This window comes from Mastacembelus armatus, chromosome 22 (assembly GCF_900324485.2).
Source record: "Mastacembelus armatus chromosome 22, fMasArm1.2, whole genome shotgun sequence".
NCBI classification, from domain to species: Eukaryota; Metazoa; Chordata; class Actinopteri; order Synbranchiformes; family Mastacembelidae; genus Mastacembelus; species Mastacembelus armatus.
This window is the reverse complement of record NC_046654.1, coordinates 11,003,168-11,023,119: the sequence shown is the minus strand read 5'-3', so window position 1 is coordinate 11,023,119 and position 19,952 is coordinate 11,003,168. Positions and strand designations below refer to the sequence as shown.

At 40.2% G+C, this 19,952-nt stretch overlaps 3 protein-coding genes across 3 annotated transcripts; 1 reads left to right on the top strand and 2 right to left on the bottom strand.

Annotated features, from left to right (window-relative positions):
* Positions 1 to 59: 59 nt before the first annotated feature.
* On the bottom strand, positions 60 to 6,204 carry msh4 (mutS homolog 4). Its single transcript, XM_026307967.2, is given in 20 exon segments — positions 60 to 463; positions 731 to 819; positions 902 to 1,076; positions 1,298 to 1,426; positions 1,517 to 1,635; positions 1,725 to 1,925; positions 2,624 to 2,748; positions 3,040 to 3,143; positions 3,288 to 3,424; positions 3,497 to 3,666; positions 3,744 to 3,808; positions 3,960 to 4,034; positions 4,147 to 4,214; positions 4,311 to 4,483; positions 4,588 to 4,761; positions 4,851 to 4,966; positions 5,075 to 5,185; positions 5,289 to 5,452; positions 5,584 to 5,763; positions 6,033 to 6,204. Coding segments are annotated over 20 exon segments (2,733 nt in total). The 5' UTR covers positions 6,193 to 6,204; the 3' UTR covers positions 60 to 265.
* A 1,704-nt stretch (positions 6,205 to 7,908) lies between these two features.
* vcpkmt (valosin containing protein lysine (K) methyltransferase) lies at positions 7,909 to 9,355 on the top strand. Its single transcript, XM_026304250.1, has 5 exons — positions 7,909 to 8,197; positions 8,375 to 8,488; positions 8,606 to 8,678; positions 8,809 to 8,928; positions 9,028 to 9,355. Exons 1-5 carry the CDS (start codon positions 7,938 to 7,940, stop codon positions 9,130 to 9,132), a joined length of 672 nt encoding a protein of 223 aa, XP_026160035.1. The 5' UTR covers positions 7,909 to 7,937; the 3' UTR covers positions 9,133 to 9,355.
* Positions 9,356 to 16,421: 7,066 nt separating this feature from the next.
* arf6b (ADP-ribosylation factor 6b) lies at positions 16,422 to 19,046 on the bottom strand. Its single transcript, XM_026306476.1, has 2 exons — positions 18,889 to 19,046; positions 16,422 to 18,648 (listed from the first exon to the last, which is right to left on the bottom strand). The coding sequence occupies exon 2, from the start codon at positions 17,981 to 17,983 to the stop codon at positions 17,456 to 17,458; it is 528 nt and encodes a 175-aa protein (XP_026162261.1). The 5' UTR covers positions 17,984 to 18,648; positions 18,889 to 19,046; the 3' UTR covers positions 16,422 to 17,455.
* Positions 19,047 to 19,952: the final 906 nt, after the last annotated feature.

The window sequence follows — 19,952 nt, the reverse complement described above, 5'->3', positions numbered from 1 at the left end:
TTAATTTTTCTATAGGATCAGGACATATTTTTACAAAGTTGTTTTTACTAAATATTTTTACTACGATGAAACATAGATTCTGCTAAATTACAAGGCATTTCTCAAATGAACAACTGACATATTGTTTTTAATTGTAAAAGCTTCAAAATACGACCAAGATTCAAAATCAATTTAATTTTGAATCAAGCCAATCTATAAACACTATATGCTTAGTAACGGTCATCAGTGTGTATCACTGTCCCTCCGCACCGTCAGGTTGAGTCAGTCATTCTTCCTCTGTGTCCACAGACAGTGGCTGCCCAATGCCCTGCAGCTCTGCCTCATACTGCTTCCTCAGGCCTTTCAGATACATGCGCAGGCTGTCTGGGTCCAGTCGGGAGTTTCTGGCAGCCTGCAGGAGGCGGGTGGCCAGGTGGTACAGAGCTCTCTGCATCTGAGTTTCCGGATCACTGTAATGGTTGGCCTAAAAGAATAATAAAACACACCTAGTCTGTAAAGTATATCCAGCACCTCTCTCATGTAAACTAGTAGTGTCTATGAGATATGAAAATATATGTGCTATCTGTCATAAGAGGCCATGACACACTTGGCTGTCTCTGCGTCCTGAATAGTTTTTTTGTAAACAAAAGCTTGCTTTACTTTTGTCCACGATGTAGGACTTGCTGTGTGTACTGTAAATAAACAGAACAGGTTGAAGCACCAAAGCTGGTCAGACAAAAACTCAAAATACCAAAAGCTGCTGGCTGACTCGGATGGAAATTTCCTTTGCCTCTTGTATTATTCTTGAAGGAAGGGCAGTCATTTCTGCTGCTCTCAGACCTAAAACACCAAAAACAAGCTTTGTAATCATTATTCACCATCGGTTTTCACAGGATTGTACTTAAAATTTCTGTCTCTGTACCATAGTGTCTTTCTTCAGCACATCCTCGATTCAGCAAGTACGTATACACCACACTCTCAGCACCAGTGTCGCCACTGCGTATGTGCTGAACCTCCATGTGCTGATTCTCCACATTGGGATACAGAGACTCTAATTGGCACAGTTCGAGAAAGTGAGTGGCAAACAGAGTGAATGCCTGCCAACAGAAGAGAAAAATCCCACACCTTAACCATTAATACACTGGACAACAAATGTTAGTCCCTTATTTATTTTACAGCTTTAAATGTTGACCTAAGAGGTGTTCCACAAGACAATAGCAAGCTAAATAATTAACACAGAGCATAGGAATCTGATTTATCTGGTTTTCATTCTAGAGGGAGGAGTGGCAATGCATGGTTTCTTTAGTGCAAACTCTACCTGAAGGCTAAGGAGGAACTCACACACTGAGTGACAAATGCCTATGCCTTCCTCAGCACTGGTACCACGTCCCAACTCATCTATGATGATTAGGGATCTGTCACTTACATTGTGGAGAATGTAAGAGATCTTTGGGGAGGAAATACATAATCAATGGGGATTTCATGATTTTGAAATGTAATTAAAGCATGAGCAGCTCTTATGTGAAAGAAAACCTACTTCTTTCATTTCCAACATGAAGGTGGAAGAGTTAGTTTCAAAATCATCATCCACACCGATTCTGGTGAAAATCTGATCGGCAACACGAAAAGAGGCATACTCAGCAGGGACAAAAGAGCCTGGAACAACAATGTAGAGGCTTTACTCAAAAATCAGCTCAAATGAAAGCATTATAAATTCATGTGATGCTGAAAGGTTTGCTGCTGACCTATCTGAGCCATGATCTGACACAACGCCACCTGTTTGAGGTAGGTGGATTTGCCACTCATGTTGGGTCCAGTGAGGATGACAAAGTTGCTCCCCTCGGAAATGTAGGTATTGTTTGATACAGGCTGTTGTCCAACAATTCGCTCCAGAATGGGGTGACGACCCTGCTTAATGGCCAGTGTGTCTGTGAACTCAGGACGCACTGGCAGACAGTGTGAAAAAGCAACAACAATCAAAAATGCCTTGATTTGTTACCATTTTGTTTGTATTATAACTCATTCAAGCACTTATATGGGCTGATCACAAATGTTAAAATGCAGCTACATAGTATGAAGTAGTATTTAGCAAATGTGTGGCATAATGATTACCAGTACAGTATATAATTTAATCTATTTAATAAAATTATTATATAATTATCTCGTCGTTCATTGACTGAACAAACCACCAGAATGGTCTAAATATAATAACAAATTTCTAAGATAGGTGTGTGCAGGAGTTCAAAGCTGCTAGCTCCTCTACTAGGGAGATTTGGCTCGGTAAATACAGCACACCAGTGCACACTTATGTAACAGGGGTAATCTGAGTACAAAGTGGCTGGGATAGAAGGGGGCAGGCAGTCAGCACGTGTCTATGGAGAGACACTTTCAGACAGCTGAGGGCCAACTCTCAGCACCCACGTGGCCGATTGGTCCGGTGCTACCCACGACCCACACTAAAAAGACCTGAGGCCAGCAGAGCTGCCAGCTCAGTAGTGCTCTTTCTGGCCGTCATGTGTGTCACTGGCTAAGCACTGCCCTGTGTGCACAGACCACTCCCTCAGACAACAGATCACACTTTATCAAGGTTAATTTGACAGTTGGATTGACTTATGGATGGAAGGCAACTGTGGTTAATACCTACCATAGTCTGAGAGGGTACATGCATTTGCAAGTGACAGCAACATGTCCAGCATGGATACAGCCTCAGAGAGTTTGTAAAGGCAATGGATGTGTTCATGGATAGTGCGCAATAGCTGACATATCACCCTGTATGGACACAGGTTAGCTACAAGGTAAAGGCACTGAAGGCAAATTATACTTATCAAACATCACCCTCTAGTGGACAAAAAGCAGAATAAAATTGTTAAATCTGCCATCAGGATGAACACTATTTAGAATAATAAAGAGCTGACTAATTGATTATTAAAGTTAAAAAAAACTTTTTTCTATGGACGATAGTCTGTCAGTTCAAATTTAACATTAGTCCAGTACAGTATATAAGTGCATATATTATGTCACTGTGCATGTTTGTAAGAGAGAAGATTCTGATCTCCTCACACATAGGACATGTGAAAGATCTCCCTCAAGGCCTCGTCACAGCGGTCATTCATCTTCATCAGGTCTGCAGTGGTGAAGCCATAGTTGTTCTTTTGCTTGGTCACCTGAAGCAGCAAACTTTTTTGTCAAACTACATGGTGGCAATTTAGCTTCCTTCATTCAAAGATAATGTAATCTTTTTTCTTTTCTATTCACAATCAGACTGTGGACTATGTGCTCTATAAATCTAGGTCTTTAGTGAACCACACCTTGATGAACTCTGAAGGGAGTTTCCCTGCAGGTAAGATGACTCCTTCAAGCTTCATCTGGATGAAGAAACCTCTAGCTGTGCTGAAGCTGGTACGCATCGGTAAACCATATCTCTCGCCCATCTGGTTCACCAGCCCTGTGCAACACAAAACCATTAAACAAGTCTTGTGATGTGAACTAAAATTGAATGAACAGCTACAATAAATACCTGCAATGTCATCCACTATCTCGGTGTAGGCTCTCCGGGCAATGTCAAGAAACTCATTGACGTTGGGGCGCACGGCGTAACACTTTTGAGTACGCATGTTCAGACTCCCCTTCAGGTAGGTAGTGTCATCATTAATCACTGTCTTGATCTGTTCCAGAATCATGTCAAACCTGAAGTGTACACATATATAAACAGCAGAAGTTGCAGGTACCACACAATTGTAAAATGTATGTATATGCCTTGGTACCTGTTGTCCTCTAGTGAGGTACTGTATGCCTTGAGCAGCGCTGTGTTGCAGTTCTTCAACGCCATCTACTCATGAAGTGTAATGTTTGAAGAATTATCATTTGTATTTATTTATTGAACACTTTGTACAATGCCTTTTTAATGTACATTAAAAAAAAAATGTATCCACAACTATAGGATGTTTTTAAACTACTGTCATATACCAGCAGACACAGACCCTTAACCTCGGTACCAAATCCAACGTGTGTTTCAGCTGAATGACATGTGTAATCTTCGCTTCGGCTACCTGAACCTGTAGATTAGTAGAAAGAGTAAAAGTAAAAGTGCTGAAAAACAGAACAATATTTCTCAAATATGAAACATCTGACACACACAAACATGAATAATAAAACTTCTGTACATACAGTTTCCTGCTTTGGGATTTGGACAAGAACAGAGAGCAGCTGGTCAATGTCAAGGAAATGACCTATGACTAACAAGTGCAGAAGAATAAATATTCAAATATCGTGTCATACTCCTATCATCACTTTGCACAATATTTAATGGGTGATTTCTGCTGGTTTCTGACCATTCTTCAGGCCAAAGAAGAGTTCCTCATTCTGCAGCAGCTCTTGTATGGTGTCCAAGCGAATATTGATGGTGTCCACGTCAACCAGAGGCTCCAGAATATTTGAGCGCAACCTTCTGGCACCGCTGGGTGTTTTTGTGTGGTTAAGCACCCCTAAAAGAGTATGTTCGCTTCTATGCAGATAAAAACAAAGAGAGAGGCAGACCTGTCTGTCATTATACAAGTGCAATATACAAAGATTATGTTTTCAATGTCTTGCAATGATTTTCTCTATTACCTGTGGTCCCTGTTATTGACAACCAACTCCAAGTGCATGGCAGATGCTGTGTCAATCATGGCTGTCTGTTCACTCCCTTTAAAGCTCACTTTAAGAGACTTGGCAGCATACACCGAGTTCTGGATGAACTCTAAATATTTCAGCAAAGCAGCTGCACTCGCTAGGCAGTAATATCTGAACAAATCATGACATTAGATTATAAAAAAAACAGTACAGTGCTACAATATGTCTATTTCTTTACATTATTGTACTCTGTGGCATACTTAGCTTGCACTTCCATGAGGACAGTGCCAAATTCTGGAGCACACAGCTGCTGAATGTATTCAAGTCCTTTCCTCTCATTAAAGTACTTCCTTTGGATTGCAGTGAAAGCTACACCCTGACAAAAAAGAATAAAACAATTACCTCATACTATCCATTAATACAAAATCAAGTTGTCTATAAATAGGATTGAATGGTGCATTTTTGCCCTAACACCTATTGATACCGGAAAGTTTTCTGTAATGAGGTTGAACAGCTTTGTCCCTTTCCCCTTCTCAGTGGCTGTGTCTGGCATCAGTATTTCCAGAGGCACCAAAATGTGAATCTTGGTTATGACCTTCAGAAGAGTAATATACAAATGAGACACAAGCCAGTCTGTATTTCAGAGTCTCTCCTGAGTACGAAGAGACTGTTATTAGCCAGTAAAATGGATGAGTTACCTTGGCATAAGTCCCAGTGTCTGCAAATTGAGAGAGCACAAGTTCTGGACATTTCAAATTTAGACTAGCCATGCCAATCTCTCCCCTAGCCAAGCCGCGCCCTTCGACTAGTGCCACAATCATAGACGCGCCAGAGGTTGTAGCACCAGATGAGCAGCTTGTGGCTATGAAAAAAAAATGTGAATGACAAACTCTGCCTCAGCTGTTTTTACACTTAGCTCGACACATCAACTATGTGTAGCTGAAGTGACGTTACAGGTGTAATCAGTCAGTGGTGTCCGTGCAGGGTGTGTGCCTGTAGCCCCGACGGACCCAGGAGTCCTCCTGAGTTTGGGTGTTCCTCCACGACTTCGAAAGGAGGAGCTCTCTGAAGTGGCTGTAAGGAGTGATGAATTGATCCTGCCTGACCTCAAGCTCTGCAGGAACTGACCTGTATCAACACAGGATGTGAGGAGGTGGTTTTGTCATGTTTTGCCTCTGCACTGCCTGGAATACAGAAGGTATGTAGTCTAACAGATGTGCCCCCATTATGCTTAAATGATCCACCATTCAAAACAAATTCAGACATTTAAGAACTGAACAGCAGAAATGTCACTGTATAGGCACTTTACTGGGTCTAACTTCATTTTGTGAGACCTCACCTCTCCAAAATATCCTAGTGTTAGCTAAATTTATGCTTATTTTAAAACCTATCCCTAACATCACCTGAGGCCATTTGAGATAGGGCTGGTGCATGGCTGAAGCTAGTACTGCCTTCATCTACACTTTGGTGGGAGGCCTCTGAGGAGGCCGAGGCAGGACCGTAGGAGGTCGTTTCGTTTAGTCCGCTTCTGCCCACTGGGGACACCCCACAGGTTTCTGAGGTGTCACCGCCGGTTATCTCCTCTGTGCTGCTACGAAACATTTCAAACCCTCGCAAAGGCAGGTTAAGGACCGTGTAATACCAAACTAATGTGTAAAAGAACAATAACACTCGGCGAATAGGCCTCACAACAACAGAGTAGCCTCACAGGTCAAGCTAACACGCTAACTAGCTAAAAATAAATATGTCACTCACTGTCAACGGTCAAATTTGCGCGTGATATCACAGTGTCATCAGCATCAACTGCGCATGTCAGTAAAAACAATTGTAGTTCTTAGCAGGTAAATCTATAGAAGCTGCCCTACCGCTCAAAAGTCACCATTTAAATGGGTTAACTATAAGCTAAATATCTAATGTTTAATTGATATTTCAGTAATAATTAATACATAACTATATATATATATATATATATACACTTAGATGCCACGCCGGGGCTTCTGAGATGTGTCTCACCCGTCATTACATTGCATGTGGCAATCTGGTGCTAAATGTTCTTATATAGAAGCAGCTCTAAGTCATTTATTGGTGCTTTTCAGGTGTACACAACTGTACGATGGGTTTATCAGAATTTTTAAGTGTAGTCTAGTACACTACTAACACTGTACATTTGGCATCCATCTGCTGTAATTATGTGCAATATCCTACTGTGTTATAGATAGATAGATAGATAGATAGATAGATACTTTATTCTTTTTTATTATTATAAGGTGAATCACTACCAGTGTAATTACCTGGTATTTATTTATCCATTGATGTCTATATGCTGTACACACCCATAGGCACATATTATACAGTTTTTGTAGCTTTATAGTTTTATTCCACTTAGTATTTTTTAATATTTTTAATTTCTTATTTATCTCACATATTTGCTACTTTTGGCACTCTGCTGTGTACTTGTACTTTGCTGTTGCAATGCAATTTCTCCATTGTGGGATAAACAAAGGTTTTCTTATGTTATCTTATCTTAGTATAAGTTAAATAAATGAGCAAAATATGAACATAATTAAAAATATGATTTAGAATACCAACAATGTATTAGCCATTTAGTATTAGTAGTAATTGTGTATTTTTATTTATTGTTTAATTCGAAAATTCTATATAAATACCTATTAAGGTAGCCTTTTTACAGTACAATAGCTGTGGTGCAGTTGTTTAGCCCAGTCTCTCATGTTGCCTACTTTTGTTATGGTTATTGGTCAAGATCATATTAACACACAATTTCAGAGGAGATCAAACATCAGGACATAAAAGAAACATTTGTTTTCACCTGCCAAGAAAAAAAATTGAAATTTAACACAGAGGCTGTTATGTCAAGAAGAGGAAGTAAAGAGCATTAAGAGGAACCACAAAGCTGGAAGAAAAGAGGAAGCAAGAAGGGAAATAGATGAAAGACGGTGTTTGCGCTATATTGCGCAATATTTAATTTTTATTTACATTTGTTGCGGTGTTGAACTTTGAGGTCATGCTCATGACAATCTTAAAAATGCTTGTGTGGTTGTAAGTATGTTTGGAAAGTGCAGGCCTGTTAAATTGTCTTGTCGAAAAAATGAAATATATAATGAGATTATACAGCTCAAACGAGGTGGAATGAATTTTGTTAGAATAATTATTGCCATACATATTAGGCTATTCTGTAGAACGAAAAGTCGGATGTTGCGCGTTTGTAATTTGTAATGTGTCATGTCTGTTCCATCAGCGTAAAAGCCCTGATTTCTAGTCAGACTTTTATTTTGAAAAAAGAAAAAAACGAGACAGGAAACCACCTTCTTGTTCCTGCCGCGGCCAACATGGCTGCGGACACAGATAATAGCACTAAATATTTTGTGAGAGAAATTGAGAAAAACGATGGCACCGTCTTGAAAATGAAGCAGTGCTACGTGGGAGACGTCGGCTGTGTGGTGTGGGATGCAGCTATCGTTCTTGCAAAATATTTAGAGACGAAACAATTTTACGACCCGTCGTCAGGAGTGAACGTGTGGGCTGGGAAGAGAGTGGTGGAGTTAGGGTCTGGGACGGGACTAGTTGGTCTGATGGCAGCGACACTGGGGTGAGATGGCAGGTTAATGTGCCAAACGCTGCTTATTAGTACTAATATAGTAGCTATGTCACCAACATTTTATACTCCAGTGTTTTGCAGTGTGTGGATAACACGCTTACTGTCCCTACATTGAGCTAAGGTAAAAACATACAAATAGTCCTCATCATTGTGTCTTATTCCCCACAGAGCTGAAGTTACAGTGACAGACCTGGAGGATTTGCAGACCCTCCTGAGGCTGAACATCCAGGAAAACCAGGCACTTCTCAGCAGTGGATCTGTAACAGCCAAGGTACTGAAATGGTTTGTACTTAGATTTCTTATTCAGTATATTTCTGCGTTGCTTTCAATATTCTTCATGTTCGCTATATTGCAAAACATGTCCAAATGGTGACTGTTTTGTTTCTCCTCTTCTTACAGGGGCGACGACATGTCTGCGTTCTTGCCTGCCCCACATTATGTTCTTATGGCAGACTGCCTCTATTATGAACAGGTATTTTATTGTAGCTCTCTAGTTATACTTTCAAATCAAACATCACCTTTTGCATATATCATCAGCACTGAAAGCAGAACAAGTAGAGTTTTGTACTTCTTGCTGTGAGTCATCACTTATTTCCACACAGTCAATTGTTCCACTGGTGGAGAGCCTGAAGGTGCTCTCTGGCCCAGAGACATGCATTATTTGCTGCTATGAGCAGCGCACTGAAGGCGTCAACCCAAAAGTGGAAAGGCATTTTTTTGAGGTTAGAATCTCAAATTTTATTTGTATTAACTAAAATGAGATATTCATCACTAGGATTGTCTCTCAGTGACTTCTGTGGCATTTCGGATCATTTTTTCAGTTGCTGCAACAAAACTTCAGCTGTGAGGAGATCCCTTCAGACAAGCAGGACCCAGAGTTTAGCAGTCCAGACATCCACATCCTGCACATCCGAAGAGAAGTCTGAGCTTGTGTGATGAAATTTCTATTCTCAATGTGCCACCTTGACATGATATGAAAATCAAAGTGTGGAATAGAAAATAGAAAATACCTACTGGCATGTGTACAGTATTCAATGTATCTTCATATCTGTGCTATTTTGAAAATGTTTTTAAGGGAAATTGTTTCATATAGATGTAATTCTTATATGTTATTGGAGTAAAACAATATTAAAAAGTGGTTAAAAAGTTTGTGTAACTGCAGACCTGTGATGTGCGCAAACAAGACATACTGTGGTCAGTCTAATAAACATGAGTTGTTTAAGCTAGAGGATTACAAACATACAGATGGGACTGAACCAGTTTCTTGTTCTTCAATTTGGACACTCGCGGATTAGTCAAAAACATTTGTTATTGTTTTTTGTGAAATATACGATTAAGCAGATGTGAAAGTCCAGAATTTACAAACATGAAAATTTCCTGTTCTGCTTTTGAACCTGTCCTTCCTTCTTGCACATGATTTAACATGTAGCATTTAGTGGGTTACTACAATAGAGGACTATACACAATTACTTCTTTAAAAGTTTTAGACATATTTCCAGATCTTCTGTTGCCACAGAAATGAGCATCTACACTTACACATAAGTTGCTGTCAGAGCAGTTTTCTATGTAACTTTCAGGATTTGTTTGAAATGTGGTCTCTAAATTCAGACATTCCAAATTTAGAGCACTAGGGGGCAGTAGTTGCTTAAAATCTTAAAATCCAAAGTGTTTCAACTATGTGTAAATGTTAGTCTGTGCAGTAAAGCTGCACTTTGCCAAAAGCTAATACAAGATCATAACTGAAATCCTCAATCCATATGTTTATATAGGTCACTTTTTAAATGGATGCCAATTAATACAGTATGGTTTGATACTGTTTTCCTCCCCATGTGAGGGGAATTCCACCCCAAGATTCAGATTATCTGAAAGATTATGGCTGTTTTTCAAGCATAAACCATGAAGTACGCCCAATACTCCCACAGGCATGCATGGGCCCCTCACAGCCTTTCACGCCACTCTTTGTTTACACAGTGGAGCTGGTGTGTAATCAGCCGGGTGGCCTCCAACACTCACAACAAATAAAAATGTTAATGCTGAAGTTTCACGTGGTGGGGTTAACACTGAACTTTCCATAAAATGCTCAAAATAATGGCGGAATACAATGGGAGCCTGAATTTGATTAGACATTAATATGCTCATCCTAGTATTTCTCCAAAGGGATCCAGGAGTGCAAAGCTAACCTATTTGTCTGAAATGTGCTGATGCTATGAAGCAGGAACATCTGTCATGACAGTACCTCAGATCCATGAATATTCCTGAATTTAATAGATTTCCTCATTTGAACAGAAAAAATCTTCTGCTGTGGTTGGATTCATAACAATCTGACCTCTGATTCCCTGTAGTCCTTGGCTCGTGATAAGGTTAGGGTTGTCTAACGCAAGAGCAATACAGTGAGATTAATTACTCTTTTTTTACAGTTACTGTACTGTAAGTAATTACAGCTCATTTAAGGTAATCACTCCCTGTGGCCCTCCACTGCCCCCTTGCTTCCACCTGGGGCAGCTAGATGGCTGAAGTGAGAATCAGCTTACTATTGAGGTCTCCTTTGACTTTGACTAGGATATGCTTAGCTAATTAACTTGACTCATAAATGGTATTAAGTCCATGGCCTTCATTGTGGTAGGGACAGGGCCCAGAGGAGATAGCAGGAAGATTAGAGGAGGACAGCAGAGCTCCACCGCACCATTCCCTTGCATACCCACTGTCTAATCATTTAGAAACTATTTTCCAGTCTGTCTGGTGTTCTTTCCTCCTTAAATGTTAACTAAGAAAACAATTAGCCATAATTTTTTAGTGGTTGACTAATTAGGCTAGCACTACAGGGGAATACAGGGAGGCTCACAGTAAATGAGGACAGCTCACAGTGAAGCAAGGGTTGCCTCTGTAATCTGTTACCATATAGACATCACAGTTGAGCTAGTGACTGTAAACATTAATTACTGAACATGTGGTATACACGATGCACGCACCATGACAGAATGAGGCTGTTTTCTGCACACAGTTGGTGCCATTAGTGGAAAATATCTCTTACCTGTGTGGGAAACCTGCAGTAAGAATAAAACCAGATAAATTACTGAATAAACATAAAATTTACACTACTGGGTCACTGTCTGTCCAAATATTGTGAAAAATATCTGCACAGACTCCATAGACTACTTGCATTTCCCAGGTTCTTTTATAAGGAAGAAGTGCAGCGCCCCTCCAAACCAGATTGATGGAGGAGAGTGTGACTCCAGCAGCCTGTGTGGTGCGCTCCACTCTGCTGCATCACACCCAGTGACACAGAGGATCCATTGTGGCACCATCATCACACTGCCTGGAGCCAAGAGACACTGTTCCAGAAAGGAAGACTCATTTGCCCACTAACAATTAGGGAGTGGCTCAAGAATAGACATCCAACTGGGCTGATTAAAAATAGAAGACAGGCAGCATAAATGTGTGACTCCTCTGATCCTGAAAAGATCCCCCTCCACTTTTTCCACACATACATACACAATATATCCTTCTCTCTTTCACATGACAGACTGGGCCTTCTGAACTTTGTGCTCCTCAAAGAGCGAGCAGGCCAGAGCTTGATTCCAGTGCAGAGCATGTGGGTGAGTGTTGTTTTTCAGCTCTCTGTCCCCATCTCAAATGAGACACGCCTGTCATCTGTGGCGGTGTTGTTCACTTAGATTTGAGAGCAAGAGGTGGTACAGTGCCAGTGTAGCAAAGCCTGACAGGACAACTGGCTTATACAAACAAAATGCTGACTCCACCCTCCCTCGCTCACCACCTCCTGCAGGGGAACAGGAGGAGGGTGGGGGTTCTGTTAAGACAGCTGTGCTGCAGTTGAGAGGGGACACTAACCCAGTATGTGGGAATATTATGCACACTTGCTCAAGTTGATACAAGTATACCTGAATTTAAAACAGTGAGTCAGAAAAATTAACACAGTATTCTATGACACTAACACTAACCCCCGTGTTAGACACTTAATATGATAAACCACGTGTATGTTGTTATATCATAACATACACGTCATATCATATATCATATGATATATGACCAGCGTGGTAGTGAGGGGCTCAGTCAGTAAAAATGTGATAGATTATTGATCCATTGCTTGAAATACCACAGGTTTTGAGGAGACTTGACTCCTTGTGGCTGGTGTCCCTATGGCATTCTAGCGCAATGATGTATTTGTCATCATTAGGATGTGTGGCAGCCCAGCTCCAAGGGGAGAACCAGAGAGAGGAGGGGAGCTGTGTGTGTGTGTGTGTGTGTGTGTGTAGCATTTCACTGAGTCATTACCTCTCACTGGTCTGAATCTGGACTGTGTGCGTGAGCAGCAGCGCCAGACTTGCCATATATATATGAAGGTTTCTGCCAAGCCCAAACTGTTGTCTAATCCAGATGAACTGTCACTCAAAACACTGACTTCTGTAATTACAGCAGTCTTGTCAGATACACAGAAGCAGTCAGCCACGGAGTGTGGTGGCAAACTGCTGAAGGATGGATTTGAGGTTTCTCTGCATGGATCTTCATCAGTTTGTCAGTCTGTGCGTGGAAGCTGTGAGTGAATCCTGTGGCTTGTAGTGAAAGATTTGTGTCTACATTGCTGTACACTTTGAAGTTAAACTCACTCTTCAATGTGCCTGTCAGTGTTGAGGTTAGGTAAAGTCAAATTACAGATGACAAAGGTCAGCGCTGAGTACTGTATACATAAGCCTTGTGTAAATACACTGAACAAAACGAATCAAAACGTCTCAAAAATATCAGCATGATTTCATTTTGTTCCAGAAACACATACACTGAAGACTGTTGTTTCTTTGAGCTGAGAGACCACATGCTGCAGCACCATCTATAGTGCCTGCCCCTGCTTTACTATACAATAGCATTGCTTACATCCGAAGGCAATGATCCTCTTAACTCTCAGTGTGTTACAGCTGGAAAAACATAGTGTATGAGTCCAGGGACAAACTAGTTCACACAGCTGTGTTAGACATCTGCTATCCTCCAGAGGAAACAAGGACAAATTTCAGGTTTTCACATAATGGAATATAAACAAAAGCCCTGAGGCTTAAAAATGCAATGGGACTTAGATTAGATGTTTTTTAAACTGGAAACACAAACACGAGTGTAGAGCAGTGAAACAGAACAAAAACAGTATGATTAGTGCCTCAAATTCCATATTTAATGCTTGAATGAGCGCTTTCTTTATCCATTAAAAACTGATTATATAATAATTATCTGATTCTCTCCAATTTCATCACAGCCAGTAACCTTCAGCTACAGATATGAATGGAATGTATTTTGGACCGATGCCTTAGGTGCACCTAGGACTTGAATGCCTGAGACTTTCAGCCTTATTTAACTGGCTACACTGCAGTGTGGCCTCTCTATTAAAAACACATTCTTTAAGATTATTTATGAGAAAAACCTGCTCCGAAGCACCTGCAGGTAAAACAGATTTAAGTCACACTTGCAGTGTAGAGCAAAAAGTGTGCATCTGAGTAAAGGCAACCAGAGGTTTGCATTCATCATGGCATTCAAGAATGTTAACCTCAGCAGGAAACCTGAATCAACTTTCAGCCACTTCCGGGCCTGTTTTAAACTGAGCTCTGTCTGAGTTCATCATTAACAGCTTGCTCAAGGAGGACGAGGCCAGAGAGAGGTTTTGTAACCAGAAAGGCTATTTTACTGTCCTTGGGAGCGAGCAGCCACTGAACCAAGCTGGGTATCTGTGGCTTAGACTAGGTGTTCCCTCTTACCATTTGACAGATAAATAAACTGCTATAATAACTGTGTTCATCCTATGTGAATGAGAATATCTGTGTCTGCATGCATCACAAATCCTACTGTGATTATCGAGCTGGGTGTGGCTGTTAAACTGTATGCCAACATTAAGCCAGCAATGACTACATCCACAACCCACACTCAGAAATTAGTAGTATCTTAGAGCTACCGCTGCAAATGTTACTCTGCAGCTGGAGTTAAGAGGAAATGAAGACAAGTGAGGAAGACACACCTCTGTTAACCACAAACATAATTCAGCCTAGGCTTGTAGGCATGTCAGGAGTGCAGCTGTACCACTCATCATAGTTACTTCTGAGCTGTTATAAATATTTGGCAACTTGACTGATGATGGGTGAGCCATCGCTCTGACAAAGGGAGAAAAAGTGTGTGTTCCAATATTGCAGCACTTAAGCTTACAGAGAATGGGTTCTCTTGATTTCTTCTCACTCTTCCTCTTTCAATGTAGAATAGAGGAACTGACTAGAAACTTGCACCATACTCAGCCACCTATCTGATACCAAAAACACCAGGCCACACTGGCAAAGGTCCTGTCAGGCTGTCGTCATAGAAACTGTCCCAAACATGCAATCTGACTGCCTAAGATAAACCTGTCATGCACCTTGTTATGCAAAGCATTTAAATGATTGAAACACTTCTTATTTAGTGAATCAGTGAAGTAAAAGAAACAAGCGTGCAATAGCCTGGTAGCTTCACGTCTTTTACCTATTACTGAGATTCCTTCTATGACCTGAGACTCATTTTTAACCTTTCCTCTCATTAGGTGTATAGAATTCCAGCAAAGCACAGAGGGAGTTGACAGTAGGGTTAGGAGGTCTCATCTTTACAGAGGAGAGGTCATAAAAACTTGCCTACAGTCTCTGTCCTTGCCCCAGGGGCCCCAGTGTTACCAATAAAGCTTGAGGATCATATGGTTGTAATGAAGTGGTGTGAACCAAAGTGGCTATTACAGTCCAACTAAACCACTCTAATGGAGGCCCACTTCTAGTTGAAGGCTTCACTGAAAGTAAGTATATACAAATACCGTCAGAAACATAGATACTTTCTTGACTTACAGTGCTGGTAGCTTATAATTTGAACAAATGCTTCTCTTTTATGAAGTATTTAAATCACGGCTGCATGAAGATATATGGGTTACGTAGCTTCTGTATTTGTCAGTCACCTGACCTGTCTGACGGAAACCTCTGTGGTACTAAAGCAAACATCCTGAGGCCTCGACAGCAGTTTGCTAAATACAAGATGTGCACAAAGTGCACGAAACCATATTTAAACTGTAAAACATCTGTGGATGCAGACACACGGATACACAAAAATACATACAGAGACAGATAAAGTGCATCCCGTTGTAAGTGCAGAAAACACAAATTACATTTTTGGTACAAAACACTGAAAAGACAGTCTGGAAAAGTACAAACTAATCTTCTGTAGACCTAAACACAGTCATCAGGCCATTTGTCGCCATCAATCCTGTTTTTGTCAGGAGTGAAAACACAGTTAATCAGCTTTAATGGAAACTAAAGCATTCGTCCACTGTGACTCAGCTGTGTACTGTCTCTAATAGATTTAATAACAAACAAATTCAAATCAAATTTTAAAGGAAGATTTTACTTACATACCTAATAAAACAAAGCTTTTTGCAGTGTAATGTGAGGTTACATCAAACTAAGAAGAAATGACTATTCAGCAGAAACAAAGATTTTTATCTCCGTAATTTAAAAAGGTAGAAAGAGGAAATAACACAGTATTGCTACGATATCACACGTGTAATTATGCACGTGAGTGAGTGCTTTTATTTCACATAACACCATTACCCACATGAAGATTTTAACCTGTATGCATATTTTTTTATTCTGACACCAGACATTATTTGTTAATCAACTTGAATAAACTTCAGACTCACTGCATAAAAGTAACTGAAACTCGCTTTTTAATGCCTGTCCTGATAAACGCAGGTGACAGCTCACCATCAGCTCATTTGTAGCTCACAAACATGCAACATTCAAAAAGGATTCATAATTTCAGCTGTATGTCTCTGCTGTCCCTGCAACTCTCGTGCACACCATCATGTGGCTCTGCTTTTGTTCCAGAAAAGAGCAGCAACTGAACTTCCTGTTTTGTACATTTTCCCCACTTACTGGAAAAGGAGCTAAGGACAACTTGGTGTGACAGTGGACATTAGCCCTTAATGAAGACTCTGTCCAATAGAATTTTTAACACTGCAGTCTACTTTGAACTAGCAGCACCATTTAAGTCATTCCCAGAGGCTTTTTTCTTTTTTAAAAAAACACTTAAATTACTTTTACACCACTAAAACTTCATACTTTGCTGAACTTAAAATGGAACTTTAAAAAAAAATGGTTGATCACTCACAGTCATAATCACATTTTAATCCTTGGAAAAATAAAGCAGACATACCAGATTTAAAATCACTTTTTTAATAAGACATTACAATGACATTGTTCTGTACATGATTCCCCCAGTCAAAATAGGAGTAAGAGCTGCACCACAAGGTATCTTTTAAATTTTCACCAGTAAACAGCTCCCTCTGACTGCACAACAGATGGACTCTGATGTAGGGTGTACTTTCATGCTACAGATATAGGCTATCATATAATGTCCCAATATTGAGACTAATCGTCTGTGGTATCAGATTGAGAGAGCGCAGAGCTGAATGACATTCCTTTGGAAAGACTGAGTCAATCGGCTACGTTACCCAAAATTAAAAATGCATCCCAACAAGCATGTTTAAGAGTTACTGGAGGCCTATTTGTTGAATATTAAGCACAATTAGGTATCAAGACATGACACAAAATGTCAATTGGTTTACTATATAGCCCACATAAGGGTAGTGGGGGGGTAACTAAACATCTCCAAAGTCATTTTTCTCTGGTGTCAAGACTTATGAAAATGAAATGTAAGCAATGGTGATTTTTTTTTCCTTTCTTTTCCTTGCTGCAGTTAATACCATTGAGAAGAAATACTTTTCATCACAGTACTGTTAAAACAAATGTCAAAGTCCTTCCAAGTAGGCTACATGACATTAAAGATCTCCGATCTGGAGAAACAAAAGGTCCAAGTTTGATGCAACAGACTGAAAAACAAGCTTTAGTCTAAAAATGAAGATTAAAAACTTCAGCTTCATTAGAAAATGATACAAAACAGGACAAAGAATAGGCAAAGGCGGTGATATCTGTGGCTTTAACATTAGGACCAATTAATTTAATATTCATCAAGCAAGCCCCAAAATAATGCATGTAATATAGGCCTGCTACAGAGTACAAGCAAACTGTAAGCCAGCAAACCCAGTTAAATTTAAATTAGTCATGGGGTAAATGTAGTATTAAAAATAAATGGGAGATAATCAACTTTTTCTTAACCATACTCATTCTGAGAAGTTATTTGTTACTTGCAACTTTATTATAGTTTTGACCTAAAACAGTCAGCACTCAATCATTAAGATTTGTAATTTGAGGTTAGCCATGTCAAGCCCTCATATAGTCCATCACCTGTGGTCGCACAGGAGGGCTGAACATACCAATTCCTATCTCTGATGCGGGTCAATCCGAGTTTCTCTTGGATTTCATGTGGCTTCATGGCATCCGGGAGGTCTTGCTTATTGGCGAATATTAAGATGATGGCATCCCTCATCTCCCGGTCATTAATGATGCGGTGAAGTTCCTGCCTGGCCTCGTCGATGCGATCCCTGTCCGCGCAATCCACCACAAAAATTAACCCTTGGGTGCCTGTGTAATAGTGTCGCCACAGAGGACGAATCTTGTCCTGGCCTCCAACATCCCAGACGTTGAACTTGACGTTTTTGTAGGTGACAGTCTCCACATTGAAGCCGACTGTGGGGATTGTGGTGACAGACTGTCCGAGTTTCAGTTTGTAGAGGATTGTTGTCTTTCCAGCAGCATCAAGTCCAAGCATCAATATTCTCATCTCCTTGTTGCCAAATATTTTTGAGAGCATTTTCCCCATTTTGAACTCTTGTGCATAAATACTTTGTCACCAGTGAGAAAATGTCTAATACCGTGCAGATGGCTATTCACTTTGACTATAGCTGCAGTTTGATTATAGGATTACTAGTGGAAACATGACCCAGTAAAGCACATATGTAGGGGGGAAAGTCAGGAGCTCATGTTAAAACTCAAACAGTATGGAGGAACTTTTTACTTTAGAGTCTGTGCGTCGGGATCTGATGAAGTGCAGGGACATTTATGTTCAGGGTATCACAATGTGTTCAGGACCTACACACAACATGGCACACTTAAACTAAAAACTTGGCAGCAGCTGTTGCAGGACGTTCATTGTGTTGCCCAAGTCAACATAACACAACGGTAAAGCTGCGTGACAAAACACAGACAGTGGCGATTAAAAACTGCAGACAGCAGACACTGTGTCTGTGTGTAAGGCCCCAAAAAAGCCGCGGTGCTAGTGAATCCCTTCTGCTGTTTGTGTCTGGCGGTCCTCCACACCGGCTGCGCCCTTGTTCTCCTCACCGCTACCGGAGCCAAAAAAAAAACCCAAAAAGCAGCTTTCTGCGGCTATTCCATCAATTCATCATTAACTTCAGCGTGCTGAAAAAAATGCTCGGTGACTCAGCAACACATGTGTGCCCTCATGAAACTCCACTTCTTGTTCCCCTGAAAACAGATTTAGGAGGAGTGTCAGACATGCCAAATTAGCAAGCTAACGTTACAGCTCATGGCTGCTAACGACAGCTACCCAGCTAGCATTAGCCAGTTAGCCTTTAGCTAACTAGCTAACGGTAGTTAGCCGCTGCAGACTAATCTTATTTGCCTATAAAATACGTGCAACTATGACAAAACGGTTGTCTCAAAGCTTAGCGAGTTGAACAGTTAGATGAAATATGAGCAATTTACCTCCTATCTCCCCCTCCTGTCTTGATATATACACCCAGTTCACGTCTTTCTCCTTTAAGTCGAGCTGGTCGCAGTACTGCTACACCGGAAAGGTGTGGAGCTGCATCAACCGCCACTTCCTCCTGTCTGCTCCATTCAGCTGCTGCCGCCTAGTTCAGCTCACGGTGCCCGGAGCGAAAACGACTCAGGATAAACAATAAAATGCTCACAGGAACACGAAATATAATGTCACATCTTTCTACACGCATGTATCTAATTAACATTATATATATAATAATTTGTGTTAGGATGTAATTATTTACTCTAAACCGACGCCATTAGTGTGTTGCCAGTACGTGTATTTGGGAAAAACACTTTAAAAAACGTTTTTATTCGCACTCTGGTGGAAATTTATTGCATGGGTCATATTTTCCATCTAATAGTTTCACCTGATTAGCTTAGTAGCTGTCGTTTTTATATAAAGACTAACATTACCCCCTTGTGGCAGTTTTCGGTTTGTACATCTGCTTTTGTCTGACAATTCTCAAAACCAACACATTTTGCTGCCACTATAAAACCAATGTGCCACATTTGGTCATTGGTTTTTCACAATACAATATTTTATAATCTGAATTAAATATTTAATACATTCAGCATGGTCAAATCCCCACATCTCAGATCCATTTTTAGATTTTGCTCAGAATCGCTTTTATACCATAATGAGTACAGAGTATTTCCAGCTGTGCAATCTATAACTTCCCAGATGTATTGGCTGTTATTTTATTTGTTTATTAATTTATTTTATGTGTTATTAATTTGAATTACATTTTATTTTACAATTTTATTTCAGATATATGATATATATTAACTTGACCCACTTACTATTTTTTTCCCACAATTGTTGTGTATTTCTATTATCCTATAACACATTTAACAGAACATTTGGATTGTAGCACTTTTTCTTCCTAGTGCACAAATGTTTAAATATCTGTCGCTTGATAGTGCAACATTTCAGGTCATTTATACTGTTAGTTCAACTAAATTGCTTCAGGGTATTGAACTTCATATACTGTTGGCTTGATCCA

What these genes read in the sequence shown, in the direction of transcription:
- vcpkmt (XM_026304250.1), top strand. Translation starts at nt 7,938, where the DNA reads ATGGCTGCGGACACAGATAATAGCACTAAATATTTTGTGAGAGAAATT. An exon ending in CTGATGGCAGCGACACTGGG is followed by an intron (nt 8,198 to 8,374) that starts GTGAGATGGCAG and finishes TATTCCCCACAG; the next exon opens with AGCTGAAGTTACAGTGACAG. An exon ending in ACTGCCTCTATTATGAACAG is followed by an intron (nt 8,679 to 8,808) that starts GTATTTTATTGT and finishes ATTTCCACACAG; the next exon opens with TCAATTGTTCCACTGGTGGA.
- arf6b (XM_026306476.1), bottom strand. Translation starts at nt 17,983, where the DNA reads ATGGGGAAAATGCTCTCAAAAATATTTGGCAACAAGGAGATGAGAATA.